The sequence below is a fragment of the Oncorhynchus mykiss genome, chromosome 13 (assembly GCF_057628025.1).
Source record: "Oncorhynchus mykiss isolate SJ-2025 chromosome 13, ASM5762802v1, whole genome shotgun sequence".
In the NCBI taxonomy this organism is placed as follows: domain Eukaryota; kingdom Metazoa; phylum Chordata; class Actinopteri; order Salmoniformes; family Salmonidae; genus Oncorhynchus; species Oncorhynchus mykiss.
Genome location: NC_143034.1, coordinates 23,832,037 through 23,849,251, shown reverse-complemented (window position 1 = coordinate 23,849,251; position 17,215 = coordinate 23,832,037). Strand labels below are relative to the sequence as shown.

The following is a 17,215-nucleotide window of genomic DNA, read 5'->3' as shown; positions in this document are numbered from 1 at the left end:
GCAATTGGCATGCTGACTGCGGAAATGTTCACCAGAGCCATTACTAGAGAAGTCAATGTTAATTTCTTTACCATAAACTTTCCAATGTCGTTTTAGCGAATTTGGCAGACCACACCAGGGGCTGAGGAGTATTTCTGTCTGTAATAAAGCCCGTTTGTAGGGAAAAACTCATTCTGATTAGCTGGGCCTAGCTCCCCAGTGGGTGGGTCTGGCTGCCAGGTGGGTGGGCCTATGCCATCCAAGGCCCTCCCATGGCAGCACCCCTGCCCAGGACCTAATTAATTTATTTCAATTGTTTGATTTCCTTATGTGAACTGCACCTCAGTCAAATCTTTCAAATTGTTGCATGTTGCGTTTATATTTTTGTCTGCACATTTTCTTGAGAATGACATGCGTTCTCACTCATTACTTCTAGAATCAGAAATGAAAACCGACTCAACGTAATATATTAAAGGAATGAAAAGGGCTTTATTCAACGGTGGCTCCTGAAGTCCCTGCACACATTTACATTTACAAGGTTCCATCTTCACTGAGGACAATCTCAGTATCGGATTTTAGCAGAGACAATGAAGCAGAGACAATGAAAAGCAAACAAATAAACAAACTGAACAAACCAAACAAAAACTCAGTCCCCACATGATATGTGACATGACACATGACCCGAAGAACCATATTGGTGCGTTTTTCCTAATCAGATGATTACTGATTGTGTTTGTTATTATAAGTTCACTGTAATGTCCAACGTTCTGAACTAACATGGTAATGTAATGTACATGTTGTCTACTAGTCTGTATGTGATATCAACACTCTGGACAGAGAGCTATGGTTTTTCGGTTGAAGGATTTATGTTTATAACTAGATCTACTGTATGGGACAACAAAAAGTACATATGAATAGGGAGTTGAAGCATTTGTAGAGTGACACGGCCTATTAACACAAATTAAAACACAAATATCAACACAGACTTATATAAATACTAATAAAAACATAATACTGAAAACTTTTGTCAAACAACAAAGGAAGATTGTCAATGTGCTTTTTTGAAAACAACAACTTATTCCCTAAAAGTACATTCTATTTATATCTTCATTTGGACTAAATATAACAAATCTGTACATTAGAGAAACAAGTGTAGTATGTGAATGTGTCTTTGTATGTTTTCAGTTCATCTTATCATTATATACAGTCTATAATCTCAGCCCAGAAACAGAGATCTTATAATACTGTATAACACAGAGTTATAATGACTTGTGAAAAGTGCCTAAAACCAAAACATCACTACTTCAAAAGCACCTATAAGAAGAAGAACAGTTATTGCATCAACACAATAGGAAATAATTATGTTTGCATCTCTTTTAAACAATGTTGGTACTACATTGGTAATGATTAGTTCTACGTTGGTAATGGTTGGTACTATGTTGGTACTGACATCCACAACTCCCTGTTTCTATTGCAGAACTCAATACAGGACCGTATACATGCAACTACAAACTGCTTGTCATCAGCAATCAGCACGGAGTGATTTCCACAGTATTACTCTCACAGTCTTCTTGTCCTCCATTTTGGCTCTGTACATTGTCCATGCGTCCCAGTGCCGTGCCGTTAGTGGACTCCTGACTCAGGGCCGGGAAACGGACGTTACGCTCCAGTTCTGGGTTCAGACAGAGGAAAGTCTGGTTCTTATCGTTATTATTGCTGTTGTTACTAGTAGTGGTGGTGACTACCGACTCGCTAAAGATAGTGTCTGAGAAGACAGAGTCTAGGTTGAACAAGGTGCCACCGAAGAGGGATTCCTGGCAGGTGGATTTGGGCCGATCGGTGGCTACCTCTGGGTCTCCTGGGGTTTGCTTGGTGGTGGTGGTTGATTTTCAGTGTCTGGTTCTTCTGTATTGTTCTGCTTGTTCTGCTGGCTTATTGCGGTGATCTCCTTTGAGACATGACTGAGTCATGGTATTGAAATTGAAACCTGAAACCTGAAATGTTGTGCTGGCTACATCATGTAGATGCTCTGTTACATCATCAGCAGTGAGTGGACAACTCGGGAAAAATGACTGGCTCCATACTGCAGCCTCTCTAATGTTCATATATATCACAGTACAATGTTACCTGAACAAAAACTCTACTACACATGTGTGTGGAGCCTCAGTCATGTACCATTGAATTGGCAGAAAGTATTGAGCCTTCGTCAAAAATAATAGTATTTTCTGATTGTTCTTGGTGAATGTCAGTTTTGTTTGATAAATAACAGACAATAGGACTCAAGCGTATATCAAATTGTCCTTCTGTTTGTCTAACCATCATATAATGCCTATAGCCAGAACCGTGTATTGTAATAGAAGACTGCCTGTACAGTTCTTTAAATTCTCTATTCGTAGCATCCTTTTCTGAGAGCTCTATTTCACTCAATAGTCGAATATGGTGAATTTTTTTAATTGTTTTCTGAATGCTTTGTACACATATGCAAGTGTGTGTACAAGGCACTGAACTGGAGAGATAGGGCAAAATGACTATAGGCGCGGGTACGCCTACACTGCCCAGGTGAGGAAAAGTGCAGGGCTGAGGACACTCATTTCTGTGACAGTGCGCACGTCCTGCGCTTTTACGCACGGTCTCTTTGTAGTAATGCATAAACGTTGTTATGGTGTTATGACACTAGATTACTCTATATTTTATAATCAATTAAAAATAAGAAATTCAACTTGTTTACATTTTGTTTATGGCTATAGCTTGTGGTAAAGCGAATTAGAATTCCATTCTGATTCGAAACAATGTGCAATGACGTGTTCCATCTCTATGCGACCGAGAGGGTCACAATGCCGACGCTTCACATGGAACTCCAGAACCCAAGAGATATGTCCAGAACTCTCAATAAATCGTCAGTTCTTGATCGACAAACAACGAGAGAGACAGCATTATTATGGCAAGCTTTTCATTCATCTTCCCTGAAGACAGACGTTGTTCCATTAAGGACAACGAAGTCAATTCAGGTATGAACAATAACATACATTTCCGTCTGTAAATACAAATATTAATTGAAGGTGTAATTCCTACTGGAAAGGAAATAAAAAACAACATAGAAGATACGGCTTTAGGGGTTTGTTGTTAGTTACCAAACAATGTAACCATGCGAAATGACGTTTTCCAGCTGACAATGGTTTTATTTTGGCCAATGAAAATGCTTTATGTCCCAATTATCTCTCTCTCTTCCACCCAAAATGTGCACTTGTTCACCTCCCTTTACTGATTTGAAAGGAAATGACTGGTATATTAAATATGGCTAAAACTCTACCTAGCCCCTACTAGCCGAATGTTTTTAGATTTGTGGGAAGTGGTGAATGAGTGCACACTTCAGCAGAAATGAGATGTTATTGGGATGCATGAAGAATATGAAGAATGCAATGAAGAATATCCCTTAATTGTAATGCTGAAATCAGTTTAGTTAACCCTGTGTTGGTGTTTCTGTCAGGGTGGATGTCAACGGTGACCCAACTCAACGCCCTTGGTGGTCCAGAGTCAGAGAGTCGGAAAATTGTTCAGAGCTTTGCAGAGGTACTTGGTGACAAGTACCACTACGAGAATGCCATCGACAGCTCTCTGCTCTGGACTGTTGGGTACACCCCCTACATTCCCCCAGCTCTGAAAGGAAGAAGCTTCCCTTCTGTCGAGAGCTTCTTCCTGGATGAGTGGGAGCCACTGACACTCCTGCAGACTTCTCAGGTTCTGTACACCAGTGTTTCAATCGAGGAAGAGAACCGGATCCAGTCTGCTGCAGGCCTAGTGTCTCAGCTTCTGTCTACCAGTGTTACCATCGTGGAGAATGACCTGATCCAGTCTGCTGCAGGCCTAGTGTCTCAGGTTCTGTCCACCAGTGTTTCCATCGTGGAGAATGACCTGATCCAGTCTGACACAGGCCTAGTGTCTCAGGTTCTGTCCACCAGTGTTTCCATTGTGGAGAATGACCTGATCCAGTCTGCTGCAGTCCTAGTGTCTCAGGTTCTGTCCACCAGTGTTTCCATCGAGGAAGACAACCTGATCCAGTCTGCTGCAGGCCTAGTGTCTCAGGTTCTGTCCACCAGTGTTGCCATCGTGGAGAATGACCTGATCCAGTCTGCTGCAGGCCTAGTATCTCAGGTTCTGTCCACCAGTGTTACCATCGTGGAGAATGACCTGATCCAGTCTGCTGCAGTCCTAGTGTCTCAGGTTCTGTCCACCAGTGTTGTCATCATGGAGAATGACCTGATCCAGTCTGCTGCAGTCCTAGTATCTCAGGTTCTGTCCACCAGTGTTTCCATCGTGGAGAATGACCTGATCCAGTCTGCTGCAGTCCTAGTATCTCAGGTTCTGTCCACCAGTGTTACCATCGTGGAGAATGACCTGATCCAGTCTGCTGCAGGCCTAGTGTCTCAGGTTCTGTCCACCAGTGTTTCCATCGAGGAAGACAACCTGATCCAGTCTGCTGCAGGCCTAGTGTCTCAGGTTCTGTCCACCAGTGTTTCCATCGTGGAGAATGACCTGATCCAGTCTGCTGCAGGCCTAGTGTCTCAGGTTCTGTCCAGCAGTGACGCTAGAGTGAAGGATCGTGATGATTCCACACTGAGAGACTCCAACCAACCTGAGGTCCATGTGGCTGATGTCTCAACCAAGAGAAGTAGACTAGTCATCACTATTTCTATGTTTTCAACCGAGAGTTGCAATGCTTCGGTCCATGAGGTTGATGCTATTGCTACCAGCCTGGAGCACTCTGCTGAGAAAATGTCTACCTCTACCGCTGATGGCCACATTGTTTCATCCACTGCTGTTGCCAATCAGAAGGAAACAAGGGGCGGATTCGTCTCATCTCTACGGAGACTGTTCACAAGAAAGAACAGGATGCCTGTCAGTAATACTTATATACTTATATAATCTTTTGTACTGTAATATGTTATCATTTATTAACTATTGTTATACTAATATCCAGTGTTAATGGTTGTCTTTAAAATATTTTTCTCTGTTGTCTACTTGTCTGTTTTCAGGCTAAAGTGGCTTCCAAGAAGGAGCACATTCACTTGGTTGACCGCCTCAATGCTGAAGTCACCCACTGAGGGCACTCACTCACTGCTGAAGGCATCCAGAATGATGCTTCTGTTTCTCCTCAACGCCACCTACACCCCTGCCCCTCTCCCCCACACCAAACCCTACCAGAGTTGGGGTGAATTCCAGATATATTCAGTCAATTCAGCAAGTCAACTAAAATTCCAATTCCAATTGTTTCTCATAGGAGGCAATGAGGTAAATTTGAATTGCTATTGGAATTTCAGTTTACTTACTGAATTGACTGAATTGAAAATGAATTGACCCCAACCCTGATCCCTAAGCCCCCACCCCATCCATTTCTATCTTCAGTAAACTTTGTAGAATTTTATTTGAATGTGTTTTGGATCTTCATTAAAACCCACAATACATCTCTAATGAGGGTCACTCATGTTACACATCTAGATTTATCATCAAATATCGTAGAATTCAACAACAAATGCAGTGGTTTAGCAGTTCAACTTCAGTACTTGTCAATGAGTAACTGCACTGTGACCTTCAGAAACATGTAACATTGTGGAAAAACTGAAAACTTTTGCTGACATTTGGTTACAATGTAACTACACTGAACAAAAATATTAGCGCAACATGTAAAGTATTGGTCCCATGTTTCATGAGCTGAAATAAAATCCCAGAAGTGTTCCATATGTACAAAAAGGTTATTTCTCTCAAATGTTGTGTTTACATCCCTGTTAGTGAGCATTTCTCCTTGGCCAAGATAATCCATCCACCTGCCAGGTGTGGCATATCAAGAAGCTGATTAAACTGCATGATCATTACACAGGTGCATCTTGTACTGGGGAAAAGAAGAGGCCACTTTAAAATGAGCAGTTTTGTCACACAACACAATGCCACAGATGTCAGAAGTTTTGAGGGAGCGTGCAATTGGCATGCTGACTGCGGAAATGTTCACCAGAGCCATTACTAGAGAAGTCAATGTTAATTTCTTTACCATAAACTTTCCAATGTCGTTTTAGCGAATTTGGCAGACCACACCAGGGGCTGAGGAGTATTTCTGTCTGTAATAAAGCCCGTTTGTAGGGAAAAACTCATTCTGATTAGCTGGGCCTAGCTCCCCAGTGGGTGGGTCTGGCTGCCAGGTGGGTGGGCCTATGCCATCCAAGGCCCTCCCATGGCAGCACCCCTGCCCAGGACCTAATTAATTTATTTCAATTGTTTGATTTCCTTATGTGAACTGCACCTCAGTCAAATCTTTCAAATTGTTGCATGTTGCGTTTATATTTTTGTCTGCACATTTTCTTGAGAATGACATGCGTTCTCACTCATTACTTCTAGAATCAGAAATGAAAACCGACTCAACGTAATATATTAAAGGAATGAAAAGGGCTTTATTCAACGGTGGCTCCTGAAGTCCCTGCACACATTTACATTTACAAGGTTCCATCTTCACTGAGGACAGTCTCAGTATCGGATTTTAGCAGAGACAATGAAGCAGAGACAATGAAAAGCAAACAAATTAACAAACTGAACAAACCAAACAAAAACTCAGTCCCCACATGATATGTGACATGACACATGACCCGAAGAACCATATTGGTGCGTTTTTCCTAATCAGATGATTACTGATTGTGTTTGTTATTATAAGTTCACTGTAATGTCCAACGTTCTGAACTAACATGGTAATGTAATGTACATGTTGTCTACTAGTCTGTATGTGATATCAACACTCTGGACAGAGAGCTATGGTTTTTCGGTTGAAGGATTTATGTTTATAACTAGATCTACTGTATGGGACAACAAAAAGTACATATGAATAGGGAGTTGAAGCATTTGTAGAGTGACACGGCCTATTAACACAAATTAAAACACAAATATCAACACAGACTTATATAAATACTAATAAAAACATAATACTGAAAACTTTTGTCAAACAACAAAGGAAGATTGTCAATGTGCTTTTTTGAAAACAACAACTTATTCCCTAAAAGTACATTCTATTTATATCTTCATTTGGACTAAATATAAAAAATCTGTACATTAGAGAAACAAGTGTAGTATGTGAATGTGTCTTTGTATGTTTTCAGTTCATCTTATCATTATATACAGTCTATAATCTCAGCCCAGAAACAGAGATCTTATAATACTGTATAACACAGAGTTATAATGACTTGTGAAAAGTGCCTAAAACCAAAACATCACTACTTCAAAAGCACCTATAAGAAGAAGAACAGTTATTGCATCAACACAATAGGAAATAATTATGTTTGCATCTCTTTTAAACAATGTTGGTACTACATTGGTAATGATTAGTTCTACGTTGGTAATGGTTGGTACTATGTTGGTACTGACATCCACAACTCCCTGTTTCTATTGCAGAACTCAATACAGGACCGTATACATGCAACTACAAACTGCTTGTCATCAGCAATCAGCATGGAGTGATTTCCACAGTATTACTCTCACAGTCTTCTTGTCCTCCATTTTGGCTCTGTACATTGTCCATGCGTCCCAGTGCCGTGCCGTTAGTGGACTCCTGACTCAGGGCCGGGAAACGGACGTTACGCTCCAGTTCTGGGTTCAGACAGAGGAAAGTCTGGTTCTTATCGTTATTATTGCTGTTGTTACTAGTAGTGGTGGTGACTACCGACTCGCTAAAGATAGTGTCTGAGAAGACAGAGTCTAGGTTGAACAAGGTGCCACCGAAGAGGGATTCCTGGCAGGTGGATTTGGGCCGATCGGTGGCTACCTCTGGGTCTCCTGGGGTTTGCTTGGTGGTGGTGGTTGATTTTCAGTGTCTGGTTCTTCTGTATTGTTCTGCTTGTTCTGCTGGCTTATTGCGGTGATCTCCTTTGAGACATGACTGAGTCATGGTATTGAAATTGAAACCTGAAACCTGAAATGTTGTGCTGGCTACATCATGTAGATGCTCTGTTACATCATCAGCAGTGAGTGGACAACTCGGGAAAAATGACTGGCTCCATACTGCAGCCTCTCTAATGTTCATATATATCACAGTACAATGTTACTTGAACAAAAACTCTACTACACATGTGTGTGGAGCCTCAGTCATATACCATTGAATTGGCAGAAAGTATTGAGCCTTCGTCAAAAATAATAGTGTTTTCTGATTGTTCTTGGTGAATGTCAGTTTTGTTTGATAAATAACAGACAATAGGACTCAAGCGTATATCAAATTGTCCTTCTGTTTGTCTAACCATCATATAATGCCTATAGCCAGAACCGTGTATTGTAATAGAAGACTGCCTGTACAGTTCTTTAAATTCTCTATTCGTAGCATCCTTTTCTGAGAGCTCTATTTCACTCAATAGTCGAATATGGTGATTTTTTTTTTATTGTTTTCTGAATGCTTTGTACACATGTGCAAGTGTGTGTACAAGGCACTGAACTGGAGAGATAGGGCAAAATGACTATAGGCGCGGGTACGCCTACACTGCCCAGGTGAGGAAAAGTGCAGGGCTGAGGACACTCATTTCTGTGACAGTGCGCACGTCCTGCGCTTTTACGCACGGTCTCTTTGCAGTAATGCATAAACGTTGTTATGGTGTTATGACACTAGATTACTCTATATTTTATAATCAATTAAAAATAAGAAATTAAACTTGTTTACATTTTGTTTATGGCTATAGCTTGTGGTAAAGCGAATTAGAATTCCATTCTGATTCGAAACAATGTGCAATGACGTGTTCCATCTCTATGCGACCGAGAGGGTCACAATGCCGACGCTTCACATGGAACTCCAGAACCCAAGAGATATGTCCAGAACTCTCAATAAATCGTCAGTTCTTGATCGACAAACAACGAGAGAGACAGCATTATTATGGCAAGCTTTTCATTCATCTTCCCTGAAGACAGACGTTGTTCCATTAAGGACAACGAAGTCAATTCAGGTATGAACAATAACATACATTTCCGTCTGTAAATACAAATATTAATTGAAGGTGTAATTCCTACTGGAAAGGAAATAAAAAACAACATAGAAGATACGGCTTTAGGGGTTTGTTGTTAGTTACCAAACAATGTAACCATGCGAAATGAAGTTTTCCAGCTGACAATGGTTTTATTTTGGCCAATGAAAATGCTTTATGTCCCAATTATCTCTCTCTCTTCCACCCAAAATGTCCACTTGTTCACCTCCCTTTACTGATTTGAAAGGAAATGACTGGTATATTAAATATGGCTAAAACTCTACCTAGCCCCTACTAGCCGAATGTTTTTAGATTTGTGGGAAGTGGTGAATGAGTGCACACTTCAGCAGAAATGAGATGTTATTGGGATGCATGAAGAATATGAAGAATGCAATGAAGAATATCCCTTAATTGTAATGCTGAAATCAGTTTAGTTAACCCTGTGTTGGTGTTTCTGTCAGGGTGGATGTCAACGGTGACCCAACTCAACGCCCTTGGTGGTCCAGAGTCAGAGAGTCGGAAAATTGTTCAGAGCTTTGCAGAGGTACTTGGTGACAAGTACCACTACGAGAATGCCATCGACAGCTCTCTGCTCTGGACTGTTGGGTACACCCCCTACATTCCCCCAGCTCTGAAAGGAAGAAGCTTCCCTTCTGTCGAGAGCTTCTTCCTGGATGAGTGGGAGCCACTGACACTCCTGCAGACTTCTCAGGTTCTGTCCACCAGTGTTTCCATCGAGGAAGACAACCGGATCCAGTCTGCTGCAGGCCTAGTGTCTCAGCTTCTGTCTACCAGTGTTACCATCGTGGAGAATGACCTGATCCAGTCTGCTGCAGGCCTAGTGTCTCAGGTTCTGTCTACCAGTGTTGCCATCGTGGAGAATGACCTGATCCAGTCTGCTGCAGTCCTAGTGTCTCAGGTTCTGTCCACCAGTGTTACCATCATGGAGAATGACCTGATCCAGTCTGCTGCAGTCCTAGTGTCTCAGGTTCTGTGCACCAGTGTTGCCATCGAGGAAGACAACCTGATCCAGTCTGCTGCAGGCCTAGTGTCTCAGGTTCTGTCCACCAGTGTTTCCATCGTGGAGAATGACCTGATTCAGTCTGCTGCAGACCTAGTGTCTCAGGTTCTGTCCACCAGTGTTTCCATCGAGGAAGACAACCTGATCCAGTCTGCTGCAGGCCTAGTGTCTCAGGTTCTGTCCACCAGTGTTTCCATCGTGGAGAATGACCTGATCCAGTCTGCTGCAGTCCTAGTGTCTCAGGTTCTGTCCACCAGTGTTTCCATCGAGGAAGACAACCTGATCCAGTCTGCTGCAGGCCTAGTGTCTCAGGTTCTGTCCACCAGTGTTTCCATCGTGGAGAATGACCTGATCCAGTCTGCTGCAGTCCTAGTGTCTCAGGTTCTGTCCACCAGTGTTTCCATCGAGGAAGACAACCTGATCCAGTCTGCTGCAGGCCTAGTGTCTCAGGTTCTGTCCACCAGTGTTACCATCATGGAGAATGACCTGATCCAGTCTGCTGCAGTCCTAGTGTCTCAGGTTCTGTCCACCAGTGTTTCCATCGTGGAGAATGACCTGATCCAGTCTGCTGCAGGCCTAGTGTCTCAGGTTCTGTCCACCAGTGTTTCCATCGTGGAGAATGACCTGATCCAGTCTGCTGCAGGCCTAGTGTCTCAGGTTCTGTCCACCAGTGTTTCCATCGTGGAGAATGACCTGATCCAGTCTGCTGCAGTCCTAGTGTCTCAGGTTCTGTCCACCAGTGTTTCCATCGTGGAGAATGACCTGATTCAGTCTGCTGCAGACCTAGTGTCTCAGGTTCTGTCCACCAGTGTTTCCATCGAGGAAGACAACCTGATCCAGTCTGCTGCAGGCCTAGTGTCTCAGGTTCTGTCCACCAGTGTTTCCATCGTGGAGAATGACCTGATCCAGTCTGCTGCAGGCCTAGTGTCTCAGGTTCTGTCCACCAGTGTTACCATCGTGGAGAATGACCTGATCCAGTCTGCTGCAGGCCTAGTGTCTCAGGTTCTGTCCAGCAGTGACGCTAGAGTGAAGGATCGTGATGATTCCACACTGAGAGACTCCAACCAACCTGAGGTCCATGTGGCTGATGTCTCAACCAAGAGAAGTAGACTAGTCATCACTATTTCTATGTTTTCAACCGAGAGTTGCAATGCTTCGGTCCATGAGGTTGATGCTATTGCTACCAGCCTGGAGCACTCTGCTGAGAAAATGTCTACCTCTACCGCTGATGGCCACATTGTTTCATCCACTGCTGTAGCCAATCAGAAGGAAACAAGGGGCGGATTCGTCTCATCTCTACGGAGACTGTTCACAAGAAAGAACAGGATGCCTGTCAGTAATACTTATATACTTATATAATCTTTTGTACTGTAATATGTTATCATTTATTAACTATTGTTATACTAATATCCAGTGTTAATGGTTGTCTTTAAAATATTTTTCTCTGTTGTCTACTTGTCTGTTTTCAGGCTAAAGTGGCTTCCAAGAAGGAGCACATTCACTTGGTTGACCGCCTCAATGCTGAAGTCACCCACTGAGGGCACTCACTCACTGCTGAAGGCATCCAGAATGATGCTTCTGTTTCTCCTCAACGCCACCTACACCCCTGCCCCTCTCCCCCACACCAAACCCTACCAGGGTTGGGGTGAATTCCAGATATATTCAGTCAATTCAGCAAGTCAACTAAAATTCCAATTCCAATTGTTTCTCATAGGAGGCAATGAGGTAAATTTGAATTGCTATTGGAATTTCAGTTTACTTACTGAATTGACTGAATTGAAAATGAATTGACCCCAACCCTGATCCCTAAGCCCCCACCCCATCCATTTCTATCTTCAGTAAACTTTGTAGAATTTTATTTGAATGTGTTTTGGATCTTCATTAAAACCCACAATACATCTCTAATGAGGGTCACTCATGTTACACATCTAGATTTATCATCAAATATCGTAGAATTCAACAACAAATGCAGTGGTTTAGCAGTTCAACTTCAGTACTTGTCAATGAGTAACTGCACTGTGACCTTCAGAAACATGTAACATTGTGGAAAAACTGAAAACTTTTGCTGACATTTGGTTACAATGTAACTACACTGAACAAAAATATAAGCGCAACATGTAAAGTATTGGTCCCATGTTTCATGAGCTGAAATAAAATCCCAGAAGTGTTCCATATGTACAAAAAGGTTATTTCTCTGAAATGTTGTGTTTACATCCCTGTTAGTGAGCATTTCTCCTTGGCCAAGATAATCCATCCACCTGCCAGGTGTGGCATATCAAGAAGCTGATTAAACTGCATGATCATTACACAGGTGCATCTTGTACTGGGGAAAAGAAGAGGCCACTTTAAAATGAGCAGTTTTGTCACACAACACAATGCCACAGATGTCAGAAGTTTTGAGGGAGCGTGCAATTGGCATGCTGACTGCGGAAATGTTCACCAGAGCCATTACTAGAGAAGTCAATGTTAATTTCTTTACCATAAACTTTCCAATGTCGTTTTAGCGAATTTGGCAGACCACACCAGGGGCTGAGGAGTATTTCTGTCTGTAATAAAGCCCGTTTGTAGGGAAAAACTCATTCTGATTAGCTGGGCCTAGCTCCCCAGTGGGTGGGTCTGGCTGCCAGGTGGGTGGGCCTATGCCATCCAAGGCCCTCCCATGGCAGCACCCCTGCCCAGGACCTAATTAATTTATTTCAATTGTTTGATTTCCTTATGTGAACTGCACCTCAGTCAAATCTTTCAAATTGTTGCATGTTGCGTTTATATTTTTGTCTGCACATTTTCTTGAGAATGACATGCGTTCTCACTCATTACTTCTAGAATCAGAAATGAAAACCGACTCAACGTAATATATTAAAGGAATGAAAAGGGCTTTATTCAACGGTGGCTCCTGAAGTCCCTGCACACATTTACATTTACAAGGTTCCATCTTCACTGAGGACAATCTCAGTATCGGATTTTAGCAGAGACAATGAAGCAGAGACAATGAAAAGCAAACAAATTAACAAACTGAACAAACCAAACAAAAACTCAGTCCCCACATGATATGTGACATGACACATGACCCGAAGAACCATATTGGTGCGTTTTTCCTAATCAGATGATTACTGATTGTGTTTGTTATTATAAGTTCACTGTAATGTCCAACGTTCTGAACTAACATGGTAATGTAATGTACATGTTGTCTACTAGTCTGTATGTGATATCAACACTCTGGACAGAGAGCTATGGTTTTTCGGTTGAAGGATTTATGTTTATAACTAGATCTACTGTATGGGACAACAAAAAGTACATATGAATAGGGAGTTGAAGCGTTTGTAGAGTGACACGGCCTATTAACACAAATTAAAACACAAATATCAACACAGACTTATATAAATACTAATAAAAACATAATACTGAAAACTTTTGTCAAACAACAAAGGAAGATTGTCAATGTGCTTTTTTGAAAACAACAACTTATTCCCTAAAAGTACATTCTATTTATATCTTCATTTGGACTAAATATAAAAAATCTGTACATTAGAGAAACAAGTGTAGTATGTGAATGTGTCTTTGTATGTTTTCAGTTCATCTTATCATTATATACAGTCTATAATCTCAGCCCAGAAACAGAGATCTTATAATACTGTATAACACAGAGTTATAATGACTTGTGAAAAGTGCCTAAAACCAAAACATCACTACTTCAAAAGCACCTATAAGAAGAATAACAGTTATTGCATCAACACAATAGGAAATAATTATGTTTGCATCTCTTTTAAACAATGTTGGTACTACATTGGTAATGATTAGTTCTACGTTGGTAATGGTTGGTACTATGTTGGTACTGACATCCACAACTCCCTGTTTCTATTGCAGAACTCAATACAGGACCGTATACATGCAACTACAAACTGCTTGTCATCAGCAATCAGCACGGAGTGATTTCCACAGTATTACTCTCACAGTCTTCTTGTCCTCCATTTTGGCTCTGTACATTGTCCATGCGTCCCAGTGCCGTGCCGTTAGTGGACTCCTGACTCAGGGCCGGGAAACGGACGTTACGTTCCAGTTCTGGGTTCAGACAGAGGAAAGTCTGGTTCTTATCGTTATTATTGCTGTTGTTACTAGTAGTGGTGGTGACTACCGACTCGCTAAAGATAGTGTCTGAGAAGACAGAGTCTAGGTTGAACAAGGTGCCACCGAAGAGGGATTCCTGGCAGGTGGATTTGGGTCGATCGGTGGCTACCTCTGGGTCTCTGGGGGGTTTGCTTGGTGGTGGTGGTTGATTTTCAGTGTCTGGTTCTTCTGTATTGTTCTGCTTGTTCTGCTGGCTTATTGCGGTGATCTCCTTTGTGACATGACTGAGTCATGGTATTGAAATTGAAACCTGAAACCTGAAATGTTGTGCTGGCTACATCATGTAGATGCTCTGTTACATCATCAGCAGTGAGTGGACAACTCGGGAAAAATGACTGGCTCCATACTGCAGCCTCTCTAATGTTCATATATATCACAGTACAATGTTACCTGAACAAAAACTCTACTACACATGTGTGTGGAGCCTCAGTCATGTACCATTGAATTGGCAGAAAGTATTGAGCCTTCGTCAAAAATAATAGTGTTTTCTGATTGTTCTTGGTGAATGTCAGTTTTGTTTGATAAATAACAGACAATAGGACTCAAGCGTATATCAAATTGTCCTTCTGTTTGTCTAACCATCATATAATGCCTATAGCCAGAACCGTGTATTGTAATAGAAGACTGCCTGTACAGTTCTTTAAATTCTCTATTCGTAGCATCCTTTTCTGAGAGCTCTATTTCACTCAATAGTCGAATATGGTGAATTTTTTTTTATTGTTTTCTGAATGCTTTGTACACATGTGCAAGTGTGTGTACAAGGCACTGAACTGGAGAGATAGGGCAAAATGACTATAGGCGCGGGTACGCCTACACTGCCCAGGTGAGGAAAAGTGCAGGGCTGAGGACACTCATTTCTGTGACAGTGCGCACGTCCTGCGCTTTTACGCACGGTCTCTTTGCAGTAATGCATAAACGTTGTTATGGTGTTATGACACTAGATTACTCTATATTTTATAATCAATTAAAAATAAGAAATTAAACTTGTTTACATTTTGTTTATGGCTATAGCTTGTGGTAAAGCGAATTAGAATTCCATTCTGATTCGAAACAATGTGCAATGACGTGTTCCATCTCTATGCGACCGAGAGGGTCACAATGCCGACGCTTCACATGGAACTCCAGAACCCAAGAGATATGTCCAGAACTCTCAATAAATCGTCAGTTCTTGATCGACAAACAACGAGAGAGACAGCATTATTATGGCAAGCTTTTCATTCATCTTCCCTGAAGACAGACGTTGTTCCATTAAGGACAACGAAGTCAATTCAGGTATGAACAATAACATACATTTCCGTCTGTAAATACAAATATTAATTGAAGGTGTAATTCCTACTGGAAAGGAAATAAAAAACAACATAGAAGATACGGCTTTAGGGGTTTGTTGTTAGTTACCAAACAATGTAACCATGCGAAATGAAGTTTTCCAGCTGACAATGGTTTTATTTTGGCCAATGAAAATGCTTTATGTCCCAATTATCTCTCTCTCTTCCACCCAAAATGTGCACTTGTTCACCTCCCTTTACTGATTTGAAAGGAAATGACTGGTATATTAAATATGGCTAAAACTCTACCTAGCCCCTACTAGCCGAATGTTTTTAGATTTGTGGGAAGTGGTGAATGAGTGCACACTTCAGCAGAAATGAGATGTTATTGGGATGCATGAAGAATATGAAGAATGCAATGAAGAATATCCCTTAATTGTAATGCTGAAATCAGTTTAGTTAACCCTGTGTTGGTGTTTCTGTCAGGGTGGATGTCAACGGTGACCCAACTCAACGCCCTTGGTGGTCCAGAGTCAGAGAGTCGGAAAATTGTTCAGAGCTTTGCAGAGGTACTTGGTGACAAGTACCACTACGAGAATGCCATCGACAGCTCTCTGCTCTGGACTGTTGGGTACACCCCCTACATTCCCCCAGCTCTGAAAGGAAGAAGCTTCCCTTCTGTCGAGAGCTTCTTCCTGGATGAGTGGGAGCCACTGACACTCCTGCAGACTTCTCAGGTTCTGTCCACCAGTGTTTCCATCGTGGAGAATGACCTGATCCAGTCTGCTGCAGTCCTAGTGTCTCAGGTTCTGTCCACCAGTGTTTCCATCGTGGAGAATGACCTGATCCAGTCTGCTGCAGGTCTAGTGTCTCAGGTTCTGTCCACCAGTGTTACCATCGTGGAGAATGACCTGATCCAGTCTGCTGCAGGCCTAGTGTCTCAGGTTCTGTCCACCAGTGTTTCCATCGAGGAAGACAACCTGATCCAGTCTGCTGCAGGCCTAGTGTCTCAGGTTCTGTCCACCAGTGTTACCATCGTGGAGAATGACCTGATCCAGTCTGCTGCAGGCCTAGTGTCTCAGGTTCTGTCCAGCAGTGACGCTAGAGTGAAGGATCGTGATGATTCCACACTGAGAGACTCCAACCAACCTGAGGTCCATGTGGCTGATGTCTCAACCAAGAGAAGTAGACTAGTCATCACTATTTCTATGTTTTCAACCGAGAGTTGCAATGCTTCGGTCCATGAGGTTGATGCTATTGCTACCAGCCTGGAGCACTCTGCTGAGAAAATGTCTACCTCTACCGCTGATGGCCACATTGTTTCATCCACTGCTGTAGCCAATCAGAAGGAAACAAGGGGCGGATTCGTCTCATCTCTACGGAGACTGTTCACAAGAAAGAACAGGATGCCTGTCAGTAATACTTATATACTTATATAATCTTTTGTACTGTAATATGTTATCATTTATTAACTATTGTTATACTAATATCCAGTGTTAATGGTTGTCTTTAAAATATTTTTCTCTGTTGTCTACTTGTCTGTTTTCAGGCTAAAGTGGCTTCCAAGAAGGAGCACATTCACTTGGTTGACCGCCTCAATGCTGAAGTCACCCACTGAGGGCACTCACTCACTGCTGAAGGCATCCAGAATGATGCTTCTGTTTCTCCTCAACGCCACCTACACCCCTGCCCCTCTCCCCCACACCAAACCCTACCAGGGTTGGGGTGAATTCCAGATATATTCAGTCAATTCAGCAAGTCAACTAAAATTCCAATTCCAATTGTTTCTCATAGGAGGCAATGAGGTAAATTTGAATTGCTATTGGAATTTCAGTTTACTTACTGAA

At 42.1% G+C, this 17,215-nt stretch overlaps 2 protein-coding genes across 2 annotated transcripts; both read left to right on the top strand.

The window, feature by feature from the left end:
• Nucleotides 1-3,471: 3,471 nt before the first annotated feature.
• On the top strand, nt 3,472-5,157 carry LOC149978789 (uncharacterized). The gene has a single exon (XM_090194327.1). It carries the CDS (start codon nt 3,472-3,474, stop codon nt 4,900-4,902), a length of 1,431 nt encoding a protein of 476 aa, XP_090050453.1. The 3' UTR covers nt 4,903-5,157.
• On the top strand, nt 5,062-16,986 carry LOC149978788 (uncharacterized). The gene is made up of 5 exons (XM_090194326.1): nt 5,062-5,188; nt 9,419-10,955; nt 11,448-11,617; nt 15,855-16,105; nt 16,918-16,986. Exons 1-5 carry the CDS (start codon nt 5,062-5,064, stop codon nt 16,984-16,986), a joined length of 2,154 nt encoding a protein of 717 aa, XP_090050452.1.
• Nucleotides 16,987-17,215: the final 229 nt, after the last annotated feature.

Coding starts and splice junctions, on each gene's coding strand:
- LOC149978789 (XM_090194327.1), top strand. CDS start 3,472: ATGTCAACGGTGACCCAACTCAACGCCCTTGGTGGTCCAGAGTCAGAG.
- LOC149978788 (XM_090194326.1), top strand. CDS start 5,062: ATGCTGAAGTCACCCACTGAGGGCACTCACTCACTGCTGAAGGCATCC. Junction 5,189..9,418: donor CAAACCCTACCAGAGTTGGG/GTGAATTCCAGA, acceptor TGTTTCTGTCAG/GGTGGATGTCAACGGTGACC. Junction 11,618..15,854: donor CCACACCAAACCCTACCAGG/GTTGGGGTGAAT, acceptor TGTTTCTGTCAG/GGTGGATGTCAACGGTGACC.